The sequence below is a fragment of the Micromys minutus genome, assembly GCF_963924665.1.
Source record: "Micromys minutus genome assembly, chromosome: 22".
In the NCBI taxonomy this organism is placed as follows: Eukaryota; Metazoa; Chordata; class Mammalia; order Rodentia; family Muridae; genus Micromys; species Micromys minutus.
The window spans coordinates 18,421,630-18,445,286 of NC_137957.1; the positions used below are offsets into that span (position 1 = coordinate 18,421,630).

At 43.8% G+C, this 23,657-nt stretch overlaps 1 protein-coding gene across 3 annotated transcripts; it reads left to right on the forward strand.

The window, feature by feature from the left end:
- Positions 1-4,062: 4,062 nt before the first annotated feature.
- Positions 4,063-23,488, forward strand: TMEM19 (transmembrane protein 19; the record flags this gene model as incomplete). 3 transcript variants are annotated; one of them, XM_080935264.1, is made up of 7 exons in its annotated part: positions 4,063-4,200; positions 4,636-4,786; positions 7,067-7,180; positions 16,911-17,048; positions 17,406-17,660; positions 20,776-20,985; positions 22,321-23,488. In XM_080935264.1, 6 exons carry the CDS (start codon positions 4,657-4,659, stop codon positions 22,482-22,484), a joined length of 1,011 nt encoding a protein of 336 aa, XP_080791390.1. In that variant the 3' UTR covers positions 22,485-23,488. The 3 variants fall into 3 exon arrangements, with proteins under 3 accessions (XP_080791390.1, XP_080791391.1, XP_080791389.1); XM_080935265.1 differs by lacking the exon at positions 4,063-4,200 and adding an exon at positions 4,425-4,544; XM_080935263.1 differs by lacking the exon at positions 4,063-4,200 and having other exon boundaries at positions 4,612-4,786.
- Positions 23,489-23,657: the final 169 nt, after the last annotated feature.

A 23,657-nucleotide genomic window follows, 5' to 3' on the forward strand; every position in this document is an offset into this window, starting at 1 on the left:
GAGGCGGAGAGAAGAAGGTGTAGATGCATCATGCAAACATGGCCGTGGGGGCTGGCCAATCGGAGTAAGAGGGGTTCCTGTCTTTACTCCACTTCCCTGCCAATATGGAGGGGTTATTGGCAGGGAAGTAGACTTAATAGCATAGAAGGCAGTATCTGCCTGGCTTTAGTGCTGCCTGAGGCTTATTATAAAATAAAAATAAAAAATAAAAATAAAAAAACACGTTCCTGTCTTTTATCTGGGAACTGAATGGTCAAAGGTGGAGGAGAAACCCCTGATTGATGATTAAATATTTGTTTACTCCACATAATTTTAAATATTTAAAGAAAACTATTTTGGATACCCCGCTTTCTTTTGGGCCTCCTGCTGCACTTGGTTCACCTCCCCCCTGTCCTCACGTGGCTCAGGGTCTTGTCTGGACTCTCTCAGACGTCATTGGCTCTTCCTATGTTTTATCTACAAAAAACTTTCAGCTCCACCATACCTCGGAGCTGTCATGTCCTTTCCTTGTCCTTTCTTTCACTCATAGGTCCACAGTCAGCTGTTCACACGGTCCCAGGATTTTCACATACATAGCTCTTGGCTGTCAGCTCAACAATTTGTTCAACCGTCCATCTACTCATGAGCATTGAGCTCTGCACTTAATTGTGAAGCCCCTGAGTGTTGCACCTGACGGTGTAGCTGGAAATCTTGGGATGGGCATTAGCAACTCCAGGGTCTGAATCATTAATGGAAGTGTTGTTAGTTTTAAATAGCTGATTAGGCAGGAAACTTTCATGAGGAAATCAGGGCCCTCCTCCCTTTGCCTCTGTTACTTGGAAAACATCCTTAATTGGATGTTGGGGAGGGGAGGGGAGAAATTTGAAAGCACATTTCACTAACAATAGGGTTTCATGGGGAATTTTATCCAGATCTATACCAAGGAGAAGGAACATCCCTGGCATCATTTGACAGTGGAATACAGCACAACAGTCTAGAGCAATTACCCAGCAAGCATGAAGTCCCAGGTTGACACTCCAGTACTCAAGCCGAGGAACAAACCTGACATAGACTTCCATGTCATTAGATGACCTGATCATCACAGTAAGGCCACTGCTTTCTTGTAGCACAACTGATGAAAGACCATCCTGTAGCCTGATAAATGGCAAAATAAAAGATAGTCCATTTTATCATTTTTCTAAGCGATGCCAATAAAAAATATTTTTTAAAAATTTTAAATTCCACAGGTTGTTAGTAACCTGTACCTAAAAGACCCCCACAGAGGGGAGACCGTCACTCAAGTCTCAGGATAACACGACACCCCAAGAACTCATGAGAGACCATCCTTGCTGCAATCATACAAGGTTTATTGATGAGAACCAGCGCTGGGGTCGAAACTCGTATCTCACACAGAGGTAGAGGAGTTTGACCCCGAGTGGCTGGGAGAAGGGGTTTTCAAAGAAAAAAACCACAACCCAAGGGGGGAGGGAGTACGTCATTGGAGAATACCAAAAATACCAGTGAAGCATCGAAAGGGAAACAAACACCTGGCTTCTTAAGATTGTTTATAAGGTGAAAATTACCAGTGAAGAATCGCAAGGGGAACACCCAGTTTCTCAAGATTGTTTATGAGGTGTTATTTAACTTTTATGTTTTTATGGTCAGTCAGTTTCTGAAACAGAGTCACCCTGACCTTAAGGACACAAATTCTTTATGGTCAGCCAGTTCCTGAAATAGAAGAATAGTATTGCAAAACTGGCTAACCTACATTTTTGGCTCTACTCTACCTGCTAGGGGTCTTCTACTTTACCTGTTAAGGAGTCAGGATTTATCCTGGTCTTTTATACCCAGTCATCTGACAGTACAAACAGTGGTCAGACAGCATGGTGAAGTAACACAATTATTTACATAAGTTAAGGGTCCATGATTCACCAGAGAATCACACCCCGGACTCAAATAGTATGTAAATGCAAACAGTGTTTCATTCTGCAGAAGTCCAGCATGGTGGGGTCTCCCATTACCAAGATGGAGAGACAACCAAGTGAGCTCGAAGACCTGATTTAAAGCACATTGGGGAATTATGGGGTAGGTGACCTCTATGCTAATCTGTTGGGTCCATCTCAATGGTCATTCCGTTACTGGGGTTCGGGGCCTGGAAACTTACTTACTAGAGAGGTCTGGAAACTGCTGCTGACCCATTGTCCTTGCCTCAGGTCAGGTGGAGGGGCAGCTTCGGAGGCCTGAACTTGTCTGGAATCGCCCAGTTGGAAACAGATTTAGACCTAGTCTCCTTAACTGCCAATTTGAAGCCTGTCATGCAATCAGCCTAGCCTTCTCACTATGAAGAACAGAAATAGTAGTTATATAATGAATTTTGGTTGAAGCCACTATTTTGTGCTCTGCCAAAGGAAAACTGGTCTTGGCATACATTTTGGAATTTAAAATACCATGAAGTTTTTTAAAATACCCACAGAGATGCAAAATGGTTTCAGCCACGAGATATCCCATGTACATCAAAAGAAATATAGCCTGACCAGAAAACAAAACAAAACAAAAAACAAATGCCCCAACCCAGCAGTGGAAATGTAAACTTTTAAAGATTGACTGGGTTGTGTCACAGTTGTGTGCCTGAAACAGTCCCATTGCCTCCCACATTGTCAACAGTTAGCTGGAAATATGTGGTTATCAGATAGTTACTATTCACTCCGACAAAATCAATCATAAGCAACCTCAGCCTCCTATGTTCTGGAATTACAAACGTGGGCCACTACATCTAGTAAGATCTTTGTTTTGAAACTGAGGCTGGGAAGATGGCACTGTGGATAAAGCCACATGGGACTGGCACAATAGTACCCATCTATAAACGGTGAAATCAGGCACAAGACTCGGATTGTCTGAAAATAGGATGGTCTGCTGTGTAAGTGAAAGCACACACTTGAAACTGTAGAGGAGCTTTAATCCAGCAACATGGCTGCTCTGGCAAAGGACTACATCCAAAAGTCTTTATGATCTGGATAGTATGCAGACAAGCCACACCCCATTAATCATGCCGGCTGGAATACAGACAGGCCCTTAATACATTCCTTTCACATAAAATTAGTTTGTACAAGGAGGCAGTGTGAAAATGACGTTTAATTGAGGGCCAAAGTAACAAAGAATCGAAAGATTTGACAAAATGGGTCAGAGACAGGATCCATCCATCTCTTACAAGAACAGCACAGGAAAGAGAAACCAGTTAAGAGCCTCAGCGCCAGGGGAGAGAGCCAGTCAGAATTGAGAGGCAGTACAGAAGGAGCAGTGAAGTTAATTCCTTTGTTTTTCTTTTGAGGGGGAGGGCTGAGAGTCTGTGAAGTTCATTTCAGATCAGCTGAAGCCAGAGAATAAGGAGTCCGATGATTAGAACAAATTGCCAGAGATGTTTGAGGCTAAGCAGAACAATTTGTTGGGAAGTTGAGAGAAGCCCCGTTGAATCAGGCAGCTTGGAGAGGAATCTGAGCCAGAACAGGTGAGTTGAAGCAGCCAGCCAGAGTTCAGATCGAACTAGAAAGGGTGAGATTAATTATTCAGCAGTAAGCTCTAGGAGAGGGCAATTGCATCAGGAGAATAGGTTCCTTTTACAGATATAGTGTATGCGGACAGACACTTCAACAATGTGTTAGAACAGTAATGAGATGAAAGCTCAGTGTTTATGTTTATAGATCACAATACCGGTCGAATCTGGCCCAGGTTAAGGGCCAAGCCATTTTTTAAAGCTACTTTCTAAGAAATTCTACTTCAACACGATAAACTCCTATGTCCTCCACATGACACCCTATCTCCTGGTATGATCTATTCATAAATTACAACCCTTTACTGGTTCAAAGTTCATTCGCATTTTATTATCCCATCAGGACAAGTTTTAATGCCGCACACCACCCATGCTGGTGATAATTTTTTTCAAGTCTAGGATGTCCAAGGATCCCAAGACCTAAGTTGTCCTAAGGTCTATTATGGAGGTGCTTTACAAAAGCCGCCCTGACATGCTCAGGACACTATCCCAGCTCAAGTACAGCTTCCGCCTCGGAGGGTCACGTGACTGGAGCGGGCTGCTGCGCATGCGTACGGAGGGAGGCGAGGTGACACTGGAGCTACGGGGTCTTGGCCCCCCGCTGGCTGGAACCGAACTCCAAAGACAGACGGGTGGAACCTTAGAGGCGCTCGCCCACGCCGCTCCAGGTCCAGGTTCGCTCGCCCGGGCCGCGCACTGCAGAAGCAGAGCTGGGGCGGACCGTGCGCAGGGGCCAGGGGGGCGGAGCTCGGCGTGCGGGGGCGGGGTGAGGAGGGGCGGGGCTCGGCGGCGCTGGTCGCCCATTGGCCACCGGTCATCTGCACTTTTTCCGGGTCCGGTTAAGTGGGAGCAGTAGTCTGTCCCGCTGGCCTGGCGGGTCCTCAGTGCATCCTCCGTGCTCCTTCATTTTCCAAGGGGGGCGTTAACCTCCCATGGTCGAGCCGGAGCGCGGCGCCAGCAGCAGTGACTAGAAGTTTTGGATTTACGATTCTGTTTTGTCGTTCGGTTGGTGGAAGATGTTGGTATTTCCCTGTGCCTCTAAAGAGTATTGTTGCAAGAAACTTGAATGACTTGGTTCATCTGAAATGCTATCTATTCCCTCCCCTCAGGTGCTCCTAGCTCTATTTTCCATGACAGATCTTGACGACAGTACGTGCAAAAAGTATATAAAGATGATTACCAATATAGTAATATTGAGCCTGATCATTTGCATTTCCCTGGCGTTCTGGATTATGTCAATGACTGCCAGTACCTATTATGGTAAGTAAAAGTGTCTTAAGTTTTGCTAGAAGTTAATGGGTGGAATTTTAAAGTGCGACTTCAAAATCCCCAAAATATATAAATATATATAATATAAATATATATATAATATATAAATCCACAACCTGGATCCAGTTTGCTACTGTGACAAGATAAACGATGTCTAGAGACTTTACAGCCCTTCATGATGCTTCTTGTGCTGATATTTAATTATACGTATCATAAAATACATGCATCAAGTAATTTTGTTTACCTTAGTGGGGGGAAAAGACATAAAAAGTAGTTTTGTGAAACAATCTGGATTTTTTTTTTTACCATTTTAAGATTGGTAACAGTTTAGCCGTTTCATAATCCCGTGAAAATAACAAAGTACAGTCTTTATACTTGGAAGTTGTAGAATTTGTTACTTCGAAAGAATAGACGTCCAGTGCTGGCACTGTCACCATGCTTGCCTGGTTTGATCCTCAATGTACCTTACAGCCACTTGGCAGAAAGAAGGTACTCAGGTTTTGTTTGGCTTCTTGGTACATCTTTGCTTTTCTGAAGCGGGATCTTGATATGTGAGCCCCTACTGGTGTTGAACTCTTCCTACATTTGTCTCAGCCTCCTGGAATTACAACTGCACACCGTTGTGTATGATTTTACATGCTACTTTACCGTATCATGAGAGAAGCCTTTACGGATTTTTCTTCCTTAGCATATATTAATTACACAAGATAATGGATTTCATTGTGGCATTAATATATTTGGATTACATACCTTGGTCCTGTGATGGTTTTTAAGGATTATTTTGGATTTGGCTTTTACAGTGGGGGTTTAAAGCCAGGCTTTCTAATATACTGTACCCATGTGCATGTGTTCGGGGACTGCTCTATATCCAACTCTTGTCTGTTGCTGTTGTTGTTTGGTTTGTTTTTGTTTTGTTTTGAGACAAGGCCCCCACCTTGTAGCCCTGGCTGATCTCAAACTCAAATCCTCTGGTCTCAGTCTCCTATGTTCTGGAATTTTGTGGGCCAGAACTTCCAGTGAGATGTTTAAAATTTCAAAACAGGGACTTGAGGCAGTGACTCTGGGTTGCGTGTGCTCACTGTGCAGGCTAGAGGACCGGAATTTGAATCCTCTGAACCCACTTCAGGGTGGGCACAGGAATGCATCTATAATTCCAGTGCTCCTGGGAGGTAGGAGGCATAGGAGAATCCACAAGAACCATTGGGCCAACTCAAAGTTATTTTGATTTCTACATACATGCTGTCTATAGACACATACACACAAATATATATACATTTGAGCACACATATCACAGATAAACACACACTGGTATTTTTGGTTTTGTTTTTCTTTTTTTCTGAGACAGGCTCTCTCTATGTAGACCAGGCTAGCCTGGACCTTAAAGAGATTAGCTAATTCTGCCTCCCAAATGTTGGAATTAAAGGTGTGCACTACAGAACTAAGTTTTGAAGCTGGTTTAGAACTTGCCTATACAAAGAAGAACATTCTGATAGAATAAAACAATCTAGGTTTTTTTTTTTTTAGCATTTATTTATTTTATGTGAGTTCAGACACACCAGATGAGGGCAACAGATCTCATTACAGATGGTTGTGAGCCTCCATGTGGCTTCTGGGAATTGAACTCAGGACCTCTGGAAGAGCAGTCGGTGCTCCTTTAACCACTAAGCCAATCTCTCTAACCCCAATCTAGGATTTCTAATCTCAACTCTTCCACTAGGACCAAACACCTAATGCAAATGAATGAGCTACAGTTTCACTTCCTCAAATACGATTTTGTCAGTCTTTTGTGGCTCAGTTGTCCCTCTTGGCTCTTCCTAGTGTATGAAAAGAATTTTAAGAATATTTTAGTAAACTGAGTTGTGGTGGTGGCACATGCTTTTAATCCCAGCACTTGGAAGGTAAAGGCAGTCAGATCGCTGAGTTCGAGGTCAGCCTGGTTTACAGAGCAAGTTCCAAGACAGCCAGAGCTGGCTACACAGAGAACCCTGTCTCGATAGGTGGGTAGGTAGGTAGGTAGGTAGGTAGGTAGGTAGGTAGGTAGATACATACATACATACATACATACATACATCATACATACATACATACATACATAGTAACATACACATATATATATATACATACATAGTTACATACATATATGCATACATATACATACATGCATAGAGTCAAAGCCTTTTTAGAAGACCAAGCTGTGTAGCATTCACTCTGTCAGTGTTTGCACCTGTCCAAGTCACTTACAGCCCGTGTCTCTACCTTTATAACTCCCAGGGAACCTGCGGCCTGTTTCTCCATGGCGTTGGCTGTTCTCCGTCGTTGTTCCTGTTGTAATCGCCTGCAATGGCTTTAAAAAGAAAAGTCTAGATCACAGCGGGGCTTTAGGAGGTACGGTTTCATTCTGGGTGTTTAAGATAATTATATAATGAGTGGGTTTTTAATTTAATCTTATGCTTTCTGAATTCTGAGTATAACTGGATTTGTTTATTTATCTTAAAAAAAGAAACACTTTTTAAAGACAGCGTCTTACTGTGTAGCCCTGGCTGGCTTGGAACTCACCATGTACACAAGGCTGGCCTTCAACTCATAGAGATCTGCCTGCCTTTGTCTCCCTAGTCCTGGGATTAAAGGCACGTGCCACCGGGGCTGTCAGTGACTGAACTTTGGCATTATGTAACTCAGTGATTCAGCGTATCGTTCTGTAGAAGTGCAGGAACAAATGCCTATAGAGAAGCCTACACATTCGACTTTGTAATTGATGTGGTTCGGTTAACAGGACTGCTTTCTGTGGGCCCTGACCTTGGCTCTTTTGCACTTGGCTTGGTCTCCTGCTGGCAGAATTACTGGAACACTTTTTTTAAGGTGTAAAATGGAAGAGTAAGAAAAATAATTCTTGGAAATTGCTACCAGTAATCTCAAACGGCTCAGTTCCAGCCGGTTGTTCTGGGTTACTTTTTAGGACTGAATTGGGCACAGGCTTTATGCTGTTATTCTGCTTATACGGAAATTAGTGTTTGTAAAGTTTCGTGAACCAGAGTAGACTTTCACACAGATAAGATAGTGTGGTTGGTTAAAAAAAAAAGCCAAACAATGAAAGCAGGCAAGGTCAATTTGAATAATAACTGTGCCTCCTCCCTGTTTCCTATGAGGGTTTTCAGTGTGTAACCTGGAGGATTTATCATAAAGCAAAGGAGACATAAGCATCAGGTAAACTCACTGGCAAAAGTACCTTCCTAAGGCCAGGGGAAGACCCTGAGCATGTGCTGTCATGGTCCTATAGTTTTGTAAAAATAAAAGGCTTTTACTGTCCGTCCCCACCCCCATCCCCTATCCCCAGGGCTGACCAAGAACTTCTGGCAAAGCCTTAGTTTAACTAGTACTGGGATTACAGGATTACTGATTGGTGTGAGCGCGCGCGCGCGTGTGTGTGTGTGTGTGTGTGTGTGTGTGTGTGAGTATGTGTTCCTCTGCCAGTATGTGCTGTTGCCTGCTGAGCCCAGGAATGTAGATCTCCTGGATCTAGACTGTATTTGGTTGAGAGTTGCAGGATGTGGGTTCGAGGGACTGAACTCTGGTCCTCCGGAAGAGCAGCCCTTTACTTGTGAACCATCTCTTCAGCCCCCAGATTTTTTTTTTTTTTAATTTGAGACTATGCCTCACGTAGCTCAAGCTGGCCTTAATAAACTGGACATAGTTGAGGATAAGCTGGAACTTAAGTTTATCCGGCTTCCACCTCACCGGTGCTAGGATACAAAGTTTCTGCCATCGTAACCAGTTTATGGGATGCTGGCACTAAAACCCAGGACTCTGCCCATTCTAGGCAAACATACAACCAACTAAGCTATGTCCCCAGCCTCAGATTTTTTTTGGTCCCAACATTCTGGAGACTGAGGCAGGTAGATCTCTTCTGAGTTTCAAGCCAACCTAGTCTACATAGCAATCCAAGCCAGCCAAAGCTACATATGAGACCCATCTCAAATAAGAAGAAAAATAAAGGTCCTACAAGTTTAGCTATCCCTGTGAAACCTGGGAAAATTAAATAAAATGATTACCTAAGTGTAGGTTGATGTCAAGGTGATACATGATTGGACAGTAGGGAGTGGGCGGGGACAAAGTTGGTAAAGCAGAAGAGGAGGAGACAAAGATTGGAGAGGAGACAACATGGAGGCAGACCTGGATGTTTCTCTCAGTGCATCACTATATGGTTAAGGTTGCTAGGATTATTTCTAGGGGTTTCAATGGGTTAACTTATCTAGGTAGGCAGTGTGTATCTTTATCAACCGGTTGTAAGCTTATTGTGTGGAGGGATTGTGGATTGAGAATTTAACATATAAATCTGTTTGATAAGTTATTGATTGTGGAGTCATGTTTTTACCGGGCAGTGGAGTACAGTGTGTGAAAGCAACACATTAGCGTGGTCGTGGACCATGGCTGGGTCAAAAGAAGCCAGTGTCTTTGAGTACTTACTACCCCAAAATGCCATGTGGTCCTACAGGAGCTGGCACTAGTGTGAGATCAAAGATCATCCAGCTTTTTATTATTTACCACTACACCTGAGAGGTCTTCACTCACTAGACAAAGCCAGTGTTTATTGGATGTTATCAGTTATTATTGGATAGAGTTCCTTAGCATCATACTTCTCTTCATTGTTGAGAAATACTATTTTTCCTCTGTTGACTGCTTTTCTTCTGTAGTAGTTAAGAATGAAAGTTAACTAGCTATGTTATAAATTGGCAATTTTTATAAATGGTATTATAAATATGCAATCAATATTAGGAATGGCTATGCACTATTTGTTTAACAAAGGCAATGTCATCCTTACTATGTGCTGGGCATTTAGCACTTTGGAAGTGTTAACTCTTAACAAGTAATTTGAACAAGGAGTGTTTGACTATAATACCACATGTTTTGCATTGGTGTTTATTATTCTTGACTTAACAGCAAAAAGGGTCAATGCCATGAAATTGTTTTTCCCATTCACTGATTCATTCATTCATTCAGTCAGTCAGTCAGTCATTGGTGGGGGGCATAGTGAGCACACACATGTGGAGTTGAGTGTGTGCTTTGACAGTCAGGTCTCTTCCCACCAGTTCTCCAGGGTCTAGCTTAGGGCCTGTTCCCACTGAACCACCTCGCCAGCCCTCAAGTCCTTTAAAAGTGCTTTTGATTTGTTTCTGGAAGAATCCTTGCTGGGTCCAATGAGTCTTCCTCAGGGCCCTCTCTGAGAGTCCCCCCTCTGGCCTGGCATACCCCACTGCTGCACTTCAAGGGGTACTCTGAGAAGAGGAGGCAGCTCCCGGGGCACAGCCTGTGGAGATTACTCTCTCCTGCTTGCTGTGAGGGAACTTCAAAGCTCTGAAGTGTTGTTCACCTAAGAATTGTAATGAATCACTGACTGACCAGCACCATTTGAAATGGTTATCAGAAACATCAAACATGTGACATGTGGATTTCTCCTTCATGCCAGAAAGATCCCAAAGTACCATCCACCAAAAGAGAAAAAGAGGCAAGGACCTCTGGAGATTTGGGGGGAAAAACGCATAGAAAAAGGACCTCGGACTGTAGAGATGGCTCAGTCGTTAAGAGCACTGACTGCTGTTCTGGAGGTTCTGAGTTCAAATCCCAGCAACCAGATGGTGGTTCACAACCATCTGTAATGAGATCTGATGCACTCTTCTGGTGTGTCTGAAGTGTATACATTAATTAATTAATTAATTAATTAATCAGCTAATTAATTAATTAAAAAAGAAAAAGGACCTCAAAACCAAAGGGAAAGATGACAAAGATAGAAAGGCTTCAGTGCTGCCTACCCAGGGCATCAAATGGCCCAATCAACACCTGGGACTAAAATTAAAAAAACCCAGCAGTGCCAGAGTCACTGGGGAGCCGAAAGGAGAATTCTGTGACAGGAGGTATCCAAGAGATCTATACATATACTGCCACCAGCAGTCAAGAGTTAGCTCAGCTAACAGTCCTTGATTTATACTAACTTTAGCAGTGGAGCTGGGCTATCTGGTCAGACTCATGATGCTGTCTCTCACTGCCTGGGGGTGCTTCCTTATGGCGTGGTAAACTGAGAAATGCTTTCAGAGCGGACAGGCTGTATCCCCTCACCACCTTGTCCCTTTATTTTCATCACCTAACGACTATGGAAAAGAACATCTAAAAAAACCTGCCAAGGGCTGGAGAGATGGCTCAGTGGTTAGAGCACTGACTGCTGTTCCAGAGGTCCTGAGTTCAATTCCCAGCAACCACGTGGTGGCTCACAACCATCCAGGATGAGATCTGGTGCCCTCTTCTGATCTACTGGCATACATGCAGGCAGAACACCATATATATAATAAATAAATCTTTAAAAGAAAAAAGAAAAGAAATAGAAAGAAAAGAAAATCTGCCAAAATTCAGCACACTCCTCACTGAAGAGAAGAAACTGAAACTGATGAGTGATGTAACCTCGTTACTGTGATATAACCTCATTACATCACTCACTCACCATCAACCTGAACACCTTCCAAAGGAGATGGGAAACTTCACACAGATAACCAACCTTGACTTGCAGTGCAGTAAACCTTTCAGGTACAGTAGAAAACGAGTCCATTTTAAACCTTCTTGGCCTGAGACTCAACAGGTTGTCGGCAATACTCGGACCATTAGCAAATGCCATGACTAAGTATTAAAGGGAAAGGCTCCAGGACAGAAGTGTTCTATCTCTGCTCCAGCTGCAGCAGGGCTGGAGTTTCCCCAGAGAAAGTCTAACAGGTCTGCTCCAGGAAGGGATGGTTTCCCAAAGTGTCACACCTCTGCTCCTGCAGTGGGAGGTTTTTACCCCGGGCAAAAGCTGTTCCAGCAAAAGTGTTACAGCCAACCTCTGAGAGGTATCCTGGCAGTTGGGAACCAAGGAATACCAGAGTCACACCTCACACAAAGAGATTTGTTGGGAAGGAGTGGCTCCCTCTACTTGGGTCAGGGAACTATGTAGAAGGCAGGATTTATATGGAATTTCTTGCGGGTGGGGTTAGAACTTTCCAGGGTGGAAATGTTCAGGATAAGGATTGGGAGGAGTTCAGTTCCTGAGCATGAGTGAGCTCAGGGATCTTTTAGTTTCCCTGTTCAGGGATTGGTGGGTTTTCTTCACCCTTTTATCCTAAAAACTTGAAGCATTAAAGTTAGAGAATAGTAACCTTTTTACCCTACCACAGAAAACAACTTGGAGAATGTACAGATATTTCCATGGCTAGAGTTTCCAGGCCAAGATTACAATGTCAGTACCTTCTCTGTAGCAGAGATGTATCCTTTAACTGGGATAAAGAGTGAAGTCCACAAATATCAGATCCAATCCCAAGAGCCAGACTGGCCTGTGGTGGTGATAATTCAGAAGTGATAATCATGGAGTCTTGCCAGTCTTCCATTTCCATCCACTGGGTACTCCAGCTCCTCATTCCCTCCATTTGCTCCTCAACATGAACACAGTTGAATCAATAAATCCCTGTCAGTGTTCTCTCCAAAGCAAAGGGTTAAGTAAGCTGAGTCTGAAGGACACAGTTACCAACACTTCCTTTGGATTTGGGACTTGGGCCAGTCTGATAGAATTGAATTTGGGCATTCCTCAACTTGTGAAGGTTCCAGGGGATGTGTCTGGTCTGTTTCTCCTGAGGGTCTAGTGCTGGCAAGCAGTCTTCTAAAGGAGCTTTCCTAGTCTTAGAGCGCTTAGGAAGTGAAGGGAGTTGGACCTGGAGAACAAATTGGATTGTTCCCCCCCCCCCCCTTTGGAGGGAAGTGGTTTTTCAAGAAAGGGATTATTTGTATTGTCCTGGCTGACCTGGAACTCTATAAACCAGGCTAGCCTCGAACTCATAGAGATACACCTCTGCCTCCCAAGGGCTGGGATTAAAGGTGTGCACCACATGCCTGGCTGAAATCACTTATCTTAAGGTCTTAAAAAAATTGGCCTAGACAAACAACCAGCTGCCCATTTGCTCTGAGGCATTGGGTTCTTTGAGTCCCACACACTTAGCCTTGAAGAGGACTTGGTTTCTCATCTCTAAAGACACTAGAACTGTACTTGAGTCACAACCCCAGCCTGCACAGACTTCCCATTGAGCTGGCTCTCAGCAGCAAGCTGTCAATCGTGAGTATGGTATTATCACTCTGTCACAAACTGTTGCCCAGGGGCCTTCCTTTATTCGGGTTTAAAGACACAGAGTCCGTACGCCAAACTGCTAGTCCCATATTCTGTTCAGAAATAGATTGCCATTAGTGTCTCGTATCTATATTATGTAGACATTAATATAGCGCAGATTTATAAAGACTTCGTTGTCTGCTAATGAAGAATCATTGCCATTTATTATATGGTACTTTGTCTTGCTGCTGTCTGCCTAAGTAGGTACAGAGCCCTCAGCTGCCTCATTAGCACCATGTCTGCTTATGTGCAACCATACTTCCCAAGCCCTCAATTTAATCTTCTCTTTCATAAGAGTTGCTATGGTCACAGCAATAGAAACCCTAAGGCAAATGCAAAAGGGAACACATGGTTTATTTCTCTTTTTCTATCTTCTTTCTTTTTCCCCCTTTTGAGACAGGAATTTATATAGCCCAGGAAAACTTGCTGTATAGCTGAGGATGACCTTGAACTTCTGATCCTCTGGTCTCTAATGCTGGGATTACAGGCATGCCTAACCATGCTCAATTTTCCCCTGGAGATTGAACCCAAGACATTGTGCATGCTGGGCAAGCATTCTACCACTTGAAGCCTGTCTTCAGCTCATTAACCTACTTTCTTTTCAGTAGTGACCGAGAGTTACAAAAGTACGTCCATTTCTGTAGAAGGTTCTGGTACTGGTGATGTGCTCCTTGGTCTGCTTGGGATGAACTTAGTAGAGGATACATGTCTTAAGAGCTAATGGTTGATATCCCTTGTTTCTTTGAATAATTGACTGGCACAAACTAGGTGCTTAGGAAGTGAGTGTCCACATTGATTTAAAAGTGAGATGTTTCTGTTTAGAGCTCCCCTCCTTTAAAGAACTGAAGTGTGTCAGAGTAGTTGGAAACATGTTTCTAGCAGCTGACTGTCAGTCACTTAAAGAGTAGTTGGAAACATGTTTCTAGCAGCTGACTGTCAGTCACTTAAACCTCCCGTTACAGTTTTCCTGTGTACAGATGGGAAGGAATAATGGTTCTATCTAGTGCTGACTTATGAAGAGTTCCACGTGTAAAATGCTTCTCATGCTGCCTGCCACATGTCATTTCCGTTCTGGCTGTGCATATCACACTGTGAGTCAGCCTGTGATTAAGAGGGAAGTGTTACAGAAGATATTTAGATATTTAGAGCCCTTCTGACCCGGAAGTACTTTAGTGTGTGAAGATAACAGAGCATAAAGTACACACAGAAAAAGAAACCTCAGGGTCCTGTAGGGGAGGGGTAGGAATCTGTACTAGGGACTTACTCCAAGGAAGTGCTGTTCAGTCATGGTCGGCATAGCTGTGTTCTGTCTAGCTATGGACAGCTTATTCGGCCTTTGACTTGGTGAGTTTCATTTTAAGTTCCTTGGCCTAGATAATTAGGCTTAATGATGAACCATTTTCCCCTTCACTCTGAGCGATGAGGGACCGTCGTTGTCCCATGTGTGACAGGCACCATTCTAGGCACTCAGGACATGGTGATAGTGGGAACAGTAAACACAGTGGGTTCAAGTGCTGCCACAGAACTCCATTTCTCCTCATAGGAAGCAGATAACAGAGTCAGACATGGTCCTCTCAGAGCCCTGCCTTTCTGGAAATGCTGTGAGCAGAAGCCAAGAGCACAGGCAAGGCGGGGTGTCAGGAAAGGCCAGAGGCAGTATCACCATCCCCACAAGCTTGGTCTTAACCTGCTTCTGTCACTGTACTCAGGTCAGCTTTGTCCTCCATTTTGAATTGATTAGAGCTGAGAAAACACACTGAATGCTGTTTTTCATCCTAGAGATTAATTACCACTTTATTAATCAGCTAAACTGCAGAACCACCAGGTGGATGGGAATACATGTCATCTGTTCAGGCATGCCCTATTCTTGTAGTTAGTGTATGTGAGAAGTCAGTCATCATTAGTTATAAAGGTTTATCTACTTATTATATTTAAGTACATTGTGGCTGTTTTCAGACACACCAAAAGAAGGCATCAGATCTCTTTACAGATGGTTGTGAGCCACCATGTGGTTGCTGGGAATTGAACTCAGGACCTCTGGAAGAGCAGGCAGTGCTCTTAACCACTGAGCCATCTCCAGCCCAAGAAGCTGTTTTGATGAACACAATATCTGAGAAACATTAACGTCAGTTGTATAACATAACAGGTCAGGGGTCCCCTCTCTTGGGCAGGGCTCAGCAAGTGTGACACCCTCCCTAGCACAACAGAAAAACTAATATCAGTCACCAATGAAGAGAGGATGGCTATCAGATACTTTCAGATGTGATGCTCTGAGAAGACTGGTCGCCCATCTGTCACATGGGCCAATAGCAGTATGTAACTCCAGACAGATCATCCTGATACATCAAACTCCTCAAGGTGAGGGGCACCTTGCATGGTTTGATTGCTTGTTTGTTTACGTGAGGTCCTGTGCTACAGACTGGTGTCAGACTCCTAGGTTCCTCACATCCTCCTCCCCTAGTCTTCTGGATAGCTAGGACTGTGGGCATGTGCCAAGTCCCCATGACCCTTTAAAAAGTGGAGTGACTGTAATCAATAGTGACAATGGCAGGAAAGGCAGACGTCTTTAGAAATGATTCATTATAATATAAAAGATACCTGTCTATTGGTGCATTCTTTCTCAGATGGAGGGCGGTTTTCCTTTGGACTTAGGATGTGCTTAGAGCCAGTACACCAGGACTTGACTTCCTTTGCTCACTTTGGGTGACTTTCTTTATCCTCATATCAAACACCTCCTTTGGTTTTTGTCTCTGTTGTTATTTTGTAGATGCTTATTTTACTCATTTACTGAAAATAAAAATAGAGTCAGACCTCAGTTTTGTGGGATTAGCTAACCAGCATGATACAAATGAAGCTGTCTTATTCCTTCGACTACCAGGTTCAGTGAACCAAGATGTTCTCAAAATCAATAAACCAAGTGTTATTATCTGGGTGGTTTTTAAAAGCCCCATCCTGGATTTATTTGAACTTTCCTGTGATTTGCTGGAGAGACTTTGGCACCTGGCCACCCTGGGATCAGACCCTGGGTCTTGAGCTCTGCACACTACACAAGCATCTACCCCTGAGCCACTTTCCAGTCCTACCTGCTTGCTCGTACAGCCCACAGCAGCTTCAGCTTAATTTAGAAATTGATTTCAGGGACTGGAGAGATGGCTCAGCTGTTAGGAGCACTGACTGCTCTTCCAGAGTTCCTGAGTTCAAATCCAAGCAACTATATGGTGACTCACAACCATCTGTAATGGGATCTGATGCCCTCTTCTGATGTGTCTGACGACAGCTACTGTGTGTGTGTGTGTGTGTGTGTGTGTGTGTAATCTTTTTAAAAAAAGAAATTGATTTCAGTAGCATCTTTCCCAATACTCTGATAGTGCATCTGTCTTTTGTTTTTATTAACCCTTTCTGTGCCCTGTGTAAGCTCCCTGTATCCGACTGAGGTTCAGGTTTTACATGCTTCCTTGAAATGGGTCACCCTTTGAAAAATGAAAGGCTGCCCAAAACTAGAGAAAAGTATAAAAATCTGAAAATCATGGTCATAAAAGTTATTGAGAGGCTCTAAAAGCTTATGTTCTTTTGAATTTTCATTTTTAAAAAATCCCAAGATATAAGGGAGGAAATGAAAAAGATATAAACGTATAAAACTATAATCTCTTCTCCCCAGAAAGCTACTGACTTGGCAAAAGAAAAATCTGTAGATTAGCCTGCTGTTCGGGCTGCATTTAAATGTTTATGGCCTAATATTTTAGTCATTCTCCTCAAATTGAATATAAAAGGTTTTGTCTAAAATTATCTGTCAGTGTTTGAAAGGAGATCAAAATTCGTTTGGAAATTATCAGTTAAAATGGCCTTCCCTTTACTGCTGGGGCACCTGTGTGGGAATGGTGAGCATGTGTTAGAAATTTAGGGCAGATCCTAAATCTGTGGTTACTTTGTTTCTTCCAGGGCTGGTGGTCGGATTCATCTTAACCATTGCAAATTTCAGCTTCTTTACCTCTTTGCTGATGTTTTTCCTTTCATCTTCAAAACTCACGAAATGGAGAGGAGAAATAAAGAAGCGTCTAGACTCGGAGTATAAGGAAGGTAAAAATTGATTATCTCTGACGTCACTCAAAATAGAGGAACCGTTTCATCCTAACCCAGGCTTTGATCAGAACGTGTCAGGCTATAAGAGCAGATGCGTTTTGTTTAATGATTACTTCCATAGCCTAATCCAGATCTGTAATATTTTTATCACAATAGCAAATAACTGCAGAATTTTAGTGCAAGTCTATTTTTGTTAATTATTCTGGGCTTTTCAATAACAATATATAATGTAGACAAAGATGCCTTACCACCTTTTTTTAAAGCTACTATTCTTATGTGAAACCAAAAGTATATGTTCCTGTAACTGAATGTTTTTTTTTCTTCCTGCTTTTTTACTTGCTTACCTGGGTCCAGGAGGACAAAGGAATTGGGTCCAGGTGTTCTGTAATGGAGCCGTGCCCACAGAGCTGGCCCTGCTCTACATGATAGAAAACGGCCCCGGGGAAACGCCTATAGATTTTGCCAAGCAGCACACTGCGTCCTGGATGTGTTTGTCTCTCTTGGCTGCACTGGCCTGCTCTGCTGGAGACACCTGGGCTTCGGAAGTTGGCCCAGTTCTGAGCAAAAGCTCACCTCGACTAATAACAACCTGGGAGAAAGTTCCAGTTGGTGAGTGTGTGTGTGTGTGTGTGTGTGTGTGTGTGTGTTCCATTTACATACATTTGTAAACCAAAGGTCAGCCTTTTGGTGTCATTTCTTAGGAAGCTGTCCACTTCGTTTCTTGAGACTCTGTCTCTTGTTGGCCTGCCTAGAGCTCTCTAAGTATGTTTCCTGGCTGGACAACAAGCCATAGGGACAAGCTGCTCTCACCAGTATTGGGATTAAAAGCACGTGTTATCACACCCAGATTTTTACCTGGGTTCTGGGAATTGAAACCCAGGTCCTTATGTTGGCATGGCCATCTCCTTCCTGACAGGGCCATCTCCTCAGCCCCAGCTGGTGAGTATTGATTTGAGTTTGCTAATTACAAACTAGAAACAAAACCTTCTGAATTAATGTTTTCTTCAAGAGCCTTGTAAACTTCGTATTTGGTCTTCTAAATAGTAAAATTGCTATAGGCTATTAGATTGGTGATAATAAATAGTACCTATAGAGACTATTAATGAGACTTAGATAATAAAGGAGCAGAGAGTGGCCTACAGAGCAAAGGAAAAGGACAAAAAGGGGGGACAATAAAGTATTGAGGACCAATTTCGTTTTTAACATAGTGTGTTCTCTAACTACAGATTCCATCAACATTGGATTAAACATATCTAAAGAAAGTACTTTTAGGGAGCTTGGGAGCTGGCTCAGTAGTTAAGAGAGCTTGTTCTCGCAGAGGACTTGGTTCAGTTCCCAGCACCAACCTGATGGCTCACAGCCATCTGTACCTTCAGTTCCAGGGGGCCTGAGCCCCACTTCTAACACACACAGTGCACCAATAGTCCTGCAAACAAAGCACTCATAAACAAAAAAAAAAAAAAAAAAAAAAAAAAAAAGAGTGTAAATGGAGGGGTGCTGGAGAAACAACTGAGCAGCTAGGCACACTTGTCAATGTCCCAAGGACCCAGTTTGATTCCCAGCACCTACCTGCCAACTCACAGTCATCTAGAACTCCAGTTCCAAGCACAGGGCAGTGCCCAGACATGCATGCAGGCAAAACATTCATACAGAAAATAAATCTTAAAAAAAGAGAAGAATTTTGTCTTTATTGAACACTTTTTTTTATGATTGGACAATAAACAATATTGTATAGAAACTATTTACATTGTGTCCTGGCTGGTTTTGTGTGTCATTTTGACACAAGCTGGAGTCATCAGAGAGAAAGGAGTCTGGTTGAGTAAATACCTCCAAGTGATCCAGCTGTAAGGCATTTTCTCAATTTGTACTAAATGGGGGAGGGGCCAACCCTTGTGGGTGGTGCCATCCCTGGGGTCTATAAGAAAGCAAGCTGAGCAAGCCAAAGGGAGCAAGCCTATAAGAAGCACCCCTCCATGACTTCTACATCAGCTCCTGCCTCCAGGATCCTGCCCTGTTTGAGTTCCTGTCCTGACTTCCTTCAATGATGGCGATGATCTGGAAGTGTGAGTCAAAGAAACATTTTCCTCCCCAACTTTTTTGTGGTCATGGTGTTTTGCAGCAATTGAAACCCTAACTAAGACACATTGTATTAGTAATTTTTACCCCCTGGACACAAGGTTTCTCTGTGAAACCTGGTAGACCAGGCTTGGCCTTGAAGGTAGAAATCCTTTAACCCCTACCCTGCCGGGCACTAGCATCAAAGGTGTGCACCACCACGTCCAGTGTAGGGATTCTTATAAGTAATCTAAAGTATGTGGAAAGAAGGCTGTTAATCGGTTTTAAGCGAATAGAATTATCTTTTTATTTTACTCCTGTGATACCAGGGATCAGAATTTTGTATATGTCAGTGTCTCAGTTTCACTTTCTGTCACTAAGAAGAAAATCCCTGACAAATATAAAAGAGAAAGGGTTTGTTTGACTCACAGTCCCACCTTCCAGTCCATCAGTATGAGGAAGACGGGGCAGCAAGAACCTGAAGCGGCTGGTCCCGTCACATGCATGGTCTAGAACAGAGAGCCAGACAGGAGCACATGTCTTCAGTGTTCAGCTGGCTTTCAGGACTCTTCATCCCTCCAGGGTCCCTGCCTAGGGCATGGTGCTGGGCTTCCTGCCTCAATTACTGTAACTGAGATCAAATAATCCTGACAGACATGCCCACGGGCTAGCCTGATCTAGATACTGTTTCATCGAGGCACTTAGCACGTGATTCTAAATATTGTTAAGTTCATAAGTGAAATTCACCATCACTGCCACCGAGTGCTGCCTCCCAGCCTGGAGAACTCTTCCGAACAGTCACAGCATGATTTCACCGTGCATCGGCTGGGAAACTGATTGATCTCACAGAAGGTTGAAGTTACCCGAGGCTAGGGAGAGGTGAGAAAGAAGAAGAAGGGGTGACAGTGGGGACTCTGCACAGAAGCGATTTCTGGGACTGTCGTGTAGAGTAGGGTGACTACTTGGGATAGTGTACAGTTTTTAAAGGCGAGAAAATGGGATTTTTTAATCCTTTTACCATGAAGAATAATGAGACTTTGAGGAGATTAAGTGTGGGTTCCATGATATGAATATTGAACAGTGTATGTGTGGATTCAAGTACCAGGTCCCCTGTGGGGAACTTTCATCAATCAGGGTGTTTATTTATTTATTTATTTATTTACTTTATGTATGTGAGTACACTGAAGGTGTCCTCAGACACACCAGAAGAGGGCATCAGATCCCATTACAGATGGTTGTGAACCACCATGTGGTTGCTGGGAATTGAACTCAGGACCTCTGGAAGAGCAGTCAGTGCTCTTAACCACTGAGCCATCTCTCCAGCCCATCAATAAGGTTTTTGATTCTTGTTTCTTAGCAGCAGGGAGTGGGGAGTGTGTAGTATGTGGAGTCAGAGTTGGGGGGCATGGGGGTTGAACCCGGGATCTCATGTGTGCTAGACATAATCTGTGTCGCCAGCCTCTATGTATTAGTTGGTTTTTGTTTGTTTGATTAGTTTTTGTTTTGTTTGTTTTTAACAGAGAGTGCTCTTTAAATTTATTCTAACTAGGCATGTACCGGTGTGAGGATTTTTGTTTTGTTTTTTGTTGTTGTTCTGTTTGCTCCCCTGGTATCCGTCATTCGCTGCTTGATCACGAACCAGATGATTTGATACTCCTTTCTCCTTCAGGAACCAACGGAGGAGTCACAGCAGTGGGACTTGCCTCCAGTCTCCTTGGTGGCACCTTCGTGGGCCTGGCCTACTTCCTCACACAGTTGGTGTTTGTAAATGATTTGGACATTTCTGCTCCCCAGTGGCCCATTATCGCATTTGGCGGTCTGGCTGGGTTATCCGGATCAATTGTGGACTCACTCTTAGGGGCGACAATGCAGTTCTCTGGTAAGACAGCATCTTCCATCTTCTTTTCAGAAATGGGAAAGAAATCTGAAAGCCATTTCTAAATGTACTGACGGAACTAACCCCAAGGGCCAGAAGTAACTGGAAATCACCGTCATAATTTTGATTCTCTTGCTCTTTGGTGGTAAACCAATCCAGAGGGGTTTCTAAGTCTTAAGGAGCGGGATTTATGGTGTAAGAAACAGGCTTTGATTTTGAGCTATCACCTAATCCTAGGGACAGATCATTTTAGTGAACTTCCTCCCATTGGTTTTGCCAAGTGCATCTGAGAATTGTTACACTTGTCTAACCACATGAATGGCTGCTGTCCCAGTGACCATCCCCACCATGAGTTTCTGTCCTCACTCTGAGTTGCCCTGGCTGGCCTTGAACTCCTGGGCTCAAGCTTTCTCAGGCTGAGGCACTGAGGTGCTCAGCCCTTAGCTGCCACCAGTCATTTTTCTTATGACTCGTGGGGCTGGAGAGTTAGCTCAGCAGTTAAGAGTGTTTGCTGCTCTGTCTGTCATATGGACCAAAGCCCAGATCCCAACACCCACAGCAGGCTGTCCACAGCCTCACCTTCAGCTGCAGGGAATCTGACCTCTTGCTTCCACATGCAACCACACATGTGTGCTCATATAGACAGGCCCATGCACATGCACACACTCTGAAAAATAAAAGGAAAAAAATCTATGTGTGTGGGTTTTAACATGCCTGTGTTCTACTCTGTTCTATTCCAGAAGTCGGTAGTTTATCGTGGGCAAAACTAAGATTAAAGCCCTTAATAGACGCAGGACCCATTGATGGCTTTCTGTTGGCTTGCCCTTGATGGCCAGCACATGTCCTCCTGTGGGCAAAGAGCCCAGCCGCCCCCTGAGGCCTCTTTATAGAAGGTCATCAGCCCCGTTCACAAGAGAGCAGCTCTCAGGCTTGATCACTTTTCCCACCCCCACCTCTCAGTACTGAACACTGAGCCTCCCATTACAGCAGACACATAAACGGAGTCTTAACAACCTCCTTTGCAGTTCTGAGGCCAGATGTGATCCCAGCTGTCAGACCTCACATGTTTGTCTCAGAGAGGAACCACTGAGAAGCCAGGCCTTCCATTTCTAAAGGAACTCCAGAGATATGACAGACCACCATTGAGGTGTTGTAAAGTCCACCTGTGCAAGGGATGGGGGGGTATATTGAAAAAATTTTAATTTAACACATCAGTTGTCCCCCGAAGTCTTTGTACAAGGCACTGAGAATCAATCTGTCAAAGACTGTCTCCTCTGGAGAAAAGTGTGCTAACAGTTATCTGTATCTTCTCCGTCACGTGCTTCTTTTCCGTTTCAGGTCTGGATGAAAGCACTGGTCTGGTGGTCAGTAGCCCAACCCAGGAGACCAAGCACATAGCAGGGAAGCCCATTCTGGATAACAACGCCGTGAATCTGTTTTCCTCGGTCTTGGTGGCCCTCTTTCTCCCGACAGCTGCTTCGGGGTTTTGGCCCAGAGAGTGAACTTTCTTTCCTTCCCAACCAGTCTATACTGGTGAGTCCAGCCAGACTAGCAAGGTGAACGTTTTTTTCAGTGAATGACAAGTTTGGGGACCTTGGGCAAGCCAGCACCTTCCACGTTCTGCTGTGGCGGGCGGCGTGCCACGGGCTCCTCTCAGCAACCGTAGCGATCGATGTCATTCCCATGGAGGAGAATGTACGTACAAGTTGTACACTTTCATCCTCTGCGGGCGAAGCTTCACGAACAACAGAGCTGCTCTTGCCCTTGACGGCCGAACTGAAACATCAAACGTTCTCTGTAAAATGTTTTGTTCAGGTTCTAAGAGCAGTCTGTTGACAATTTAAAGTAGTTCCCACTTGTACAGAGATGTAAACACAGCGACAGCTGCCCCAAAGTTAGACCTGCTTTAAACGACTTAACCCATACACATGGAAGCCCAAAGAAGTGACAGCCCTGAACGTTTCTCTTTATTTTCTTAGTCAGAACTGTGAAAAGTGCAGGCATGGCTTCTCCACACTTTTCATCCTTTCTCCCACTTGATGATGTCATTGTTTGTGTACATTGTTTGTATCGCATTAGAAAGTATGGAAAACTTATTTTTCCCAAAAGAAATCATATAAATTTAGGGTGAGGGCGTAGCTTGGTGATAACACTTACCTTGGGTGCATGGTACTTGGTTTATATACCCAGAATTGAAAGAAACTCGCCTTATGTATTTATATCTTTGAAATACACGTACGAATCTGGATTCTTGTACCTCCATTGTGAAAGTTAATGCGTCACTGGAAAAATAGTGTAATTATTTTAATCTACTTTTGTCAACCTTTGACCTTAATTTTGTAAGCGCTGGGAAGCGCTGTGATTTCCCATCCCGAGCCTTCTCTGTCCCGTGTTCCTTTTCTTTGTAGCCTGCACCTAAGTGAATTCCGCTTGTGACTGCTCTTCACCGTCTTACCGTGTACAAAAGAGGTTTTGGAAGAGTGGGTTATTTTATTAAATGTGTCCTAAAACGCCCCTTGTCTGATTGCCCTGTCTCTCTTCTCTACCTCATGTCCATCCTTGAGGAAGTCAAGGACAAACTCCCTGAAAACACTTCCAGAATGCTATGGCTTTCTGGTCCCAGTAGTGTGTACTGTCTACTGTCGTAGGAGACAGAATGAAGCTGTTGACACCCT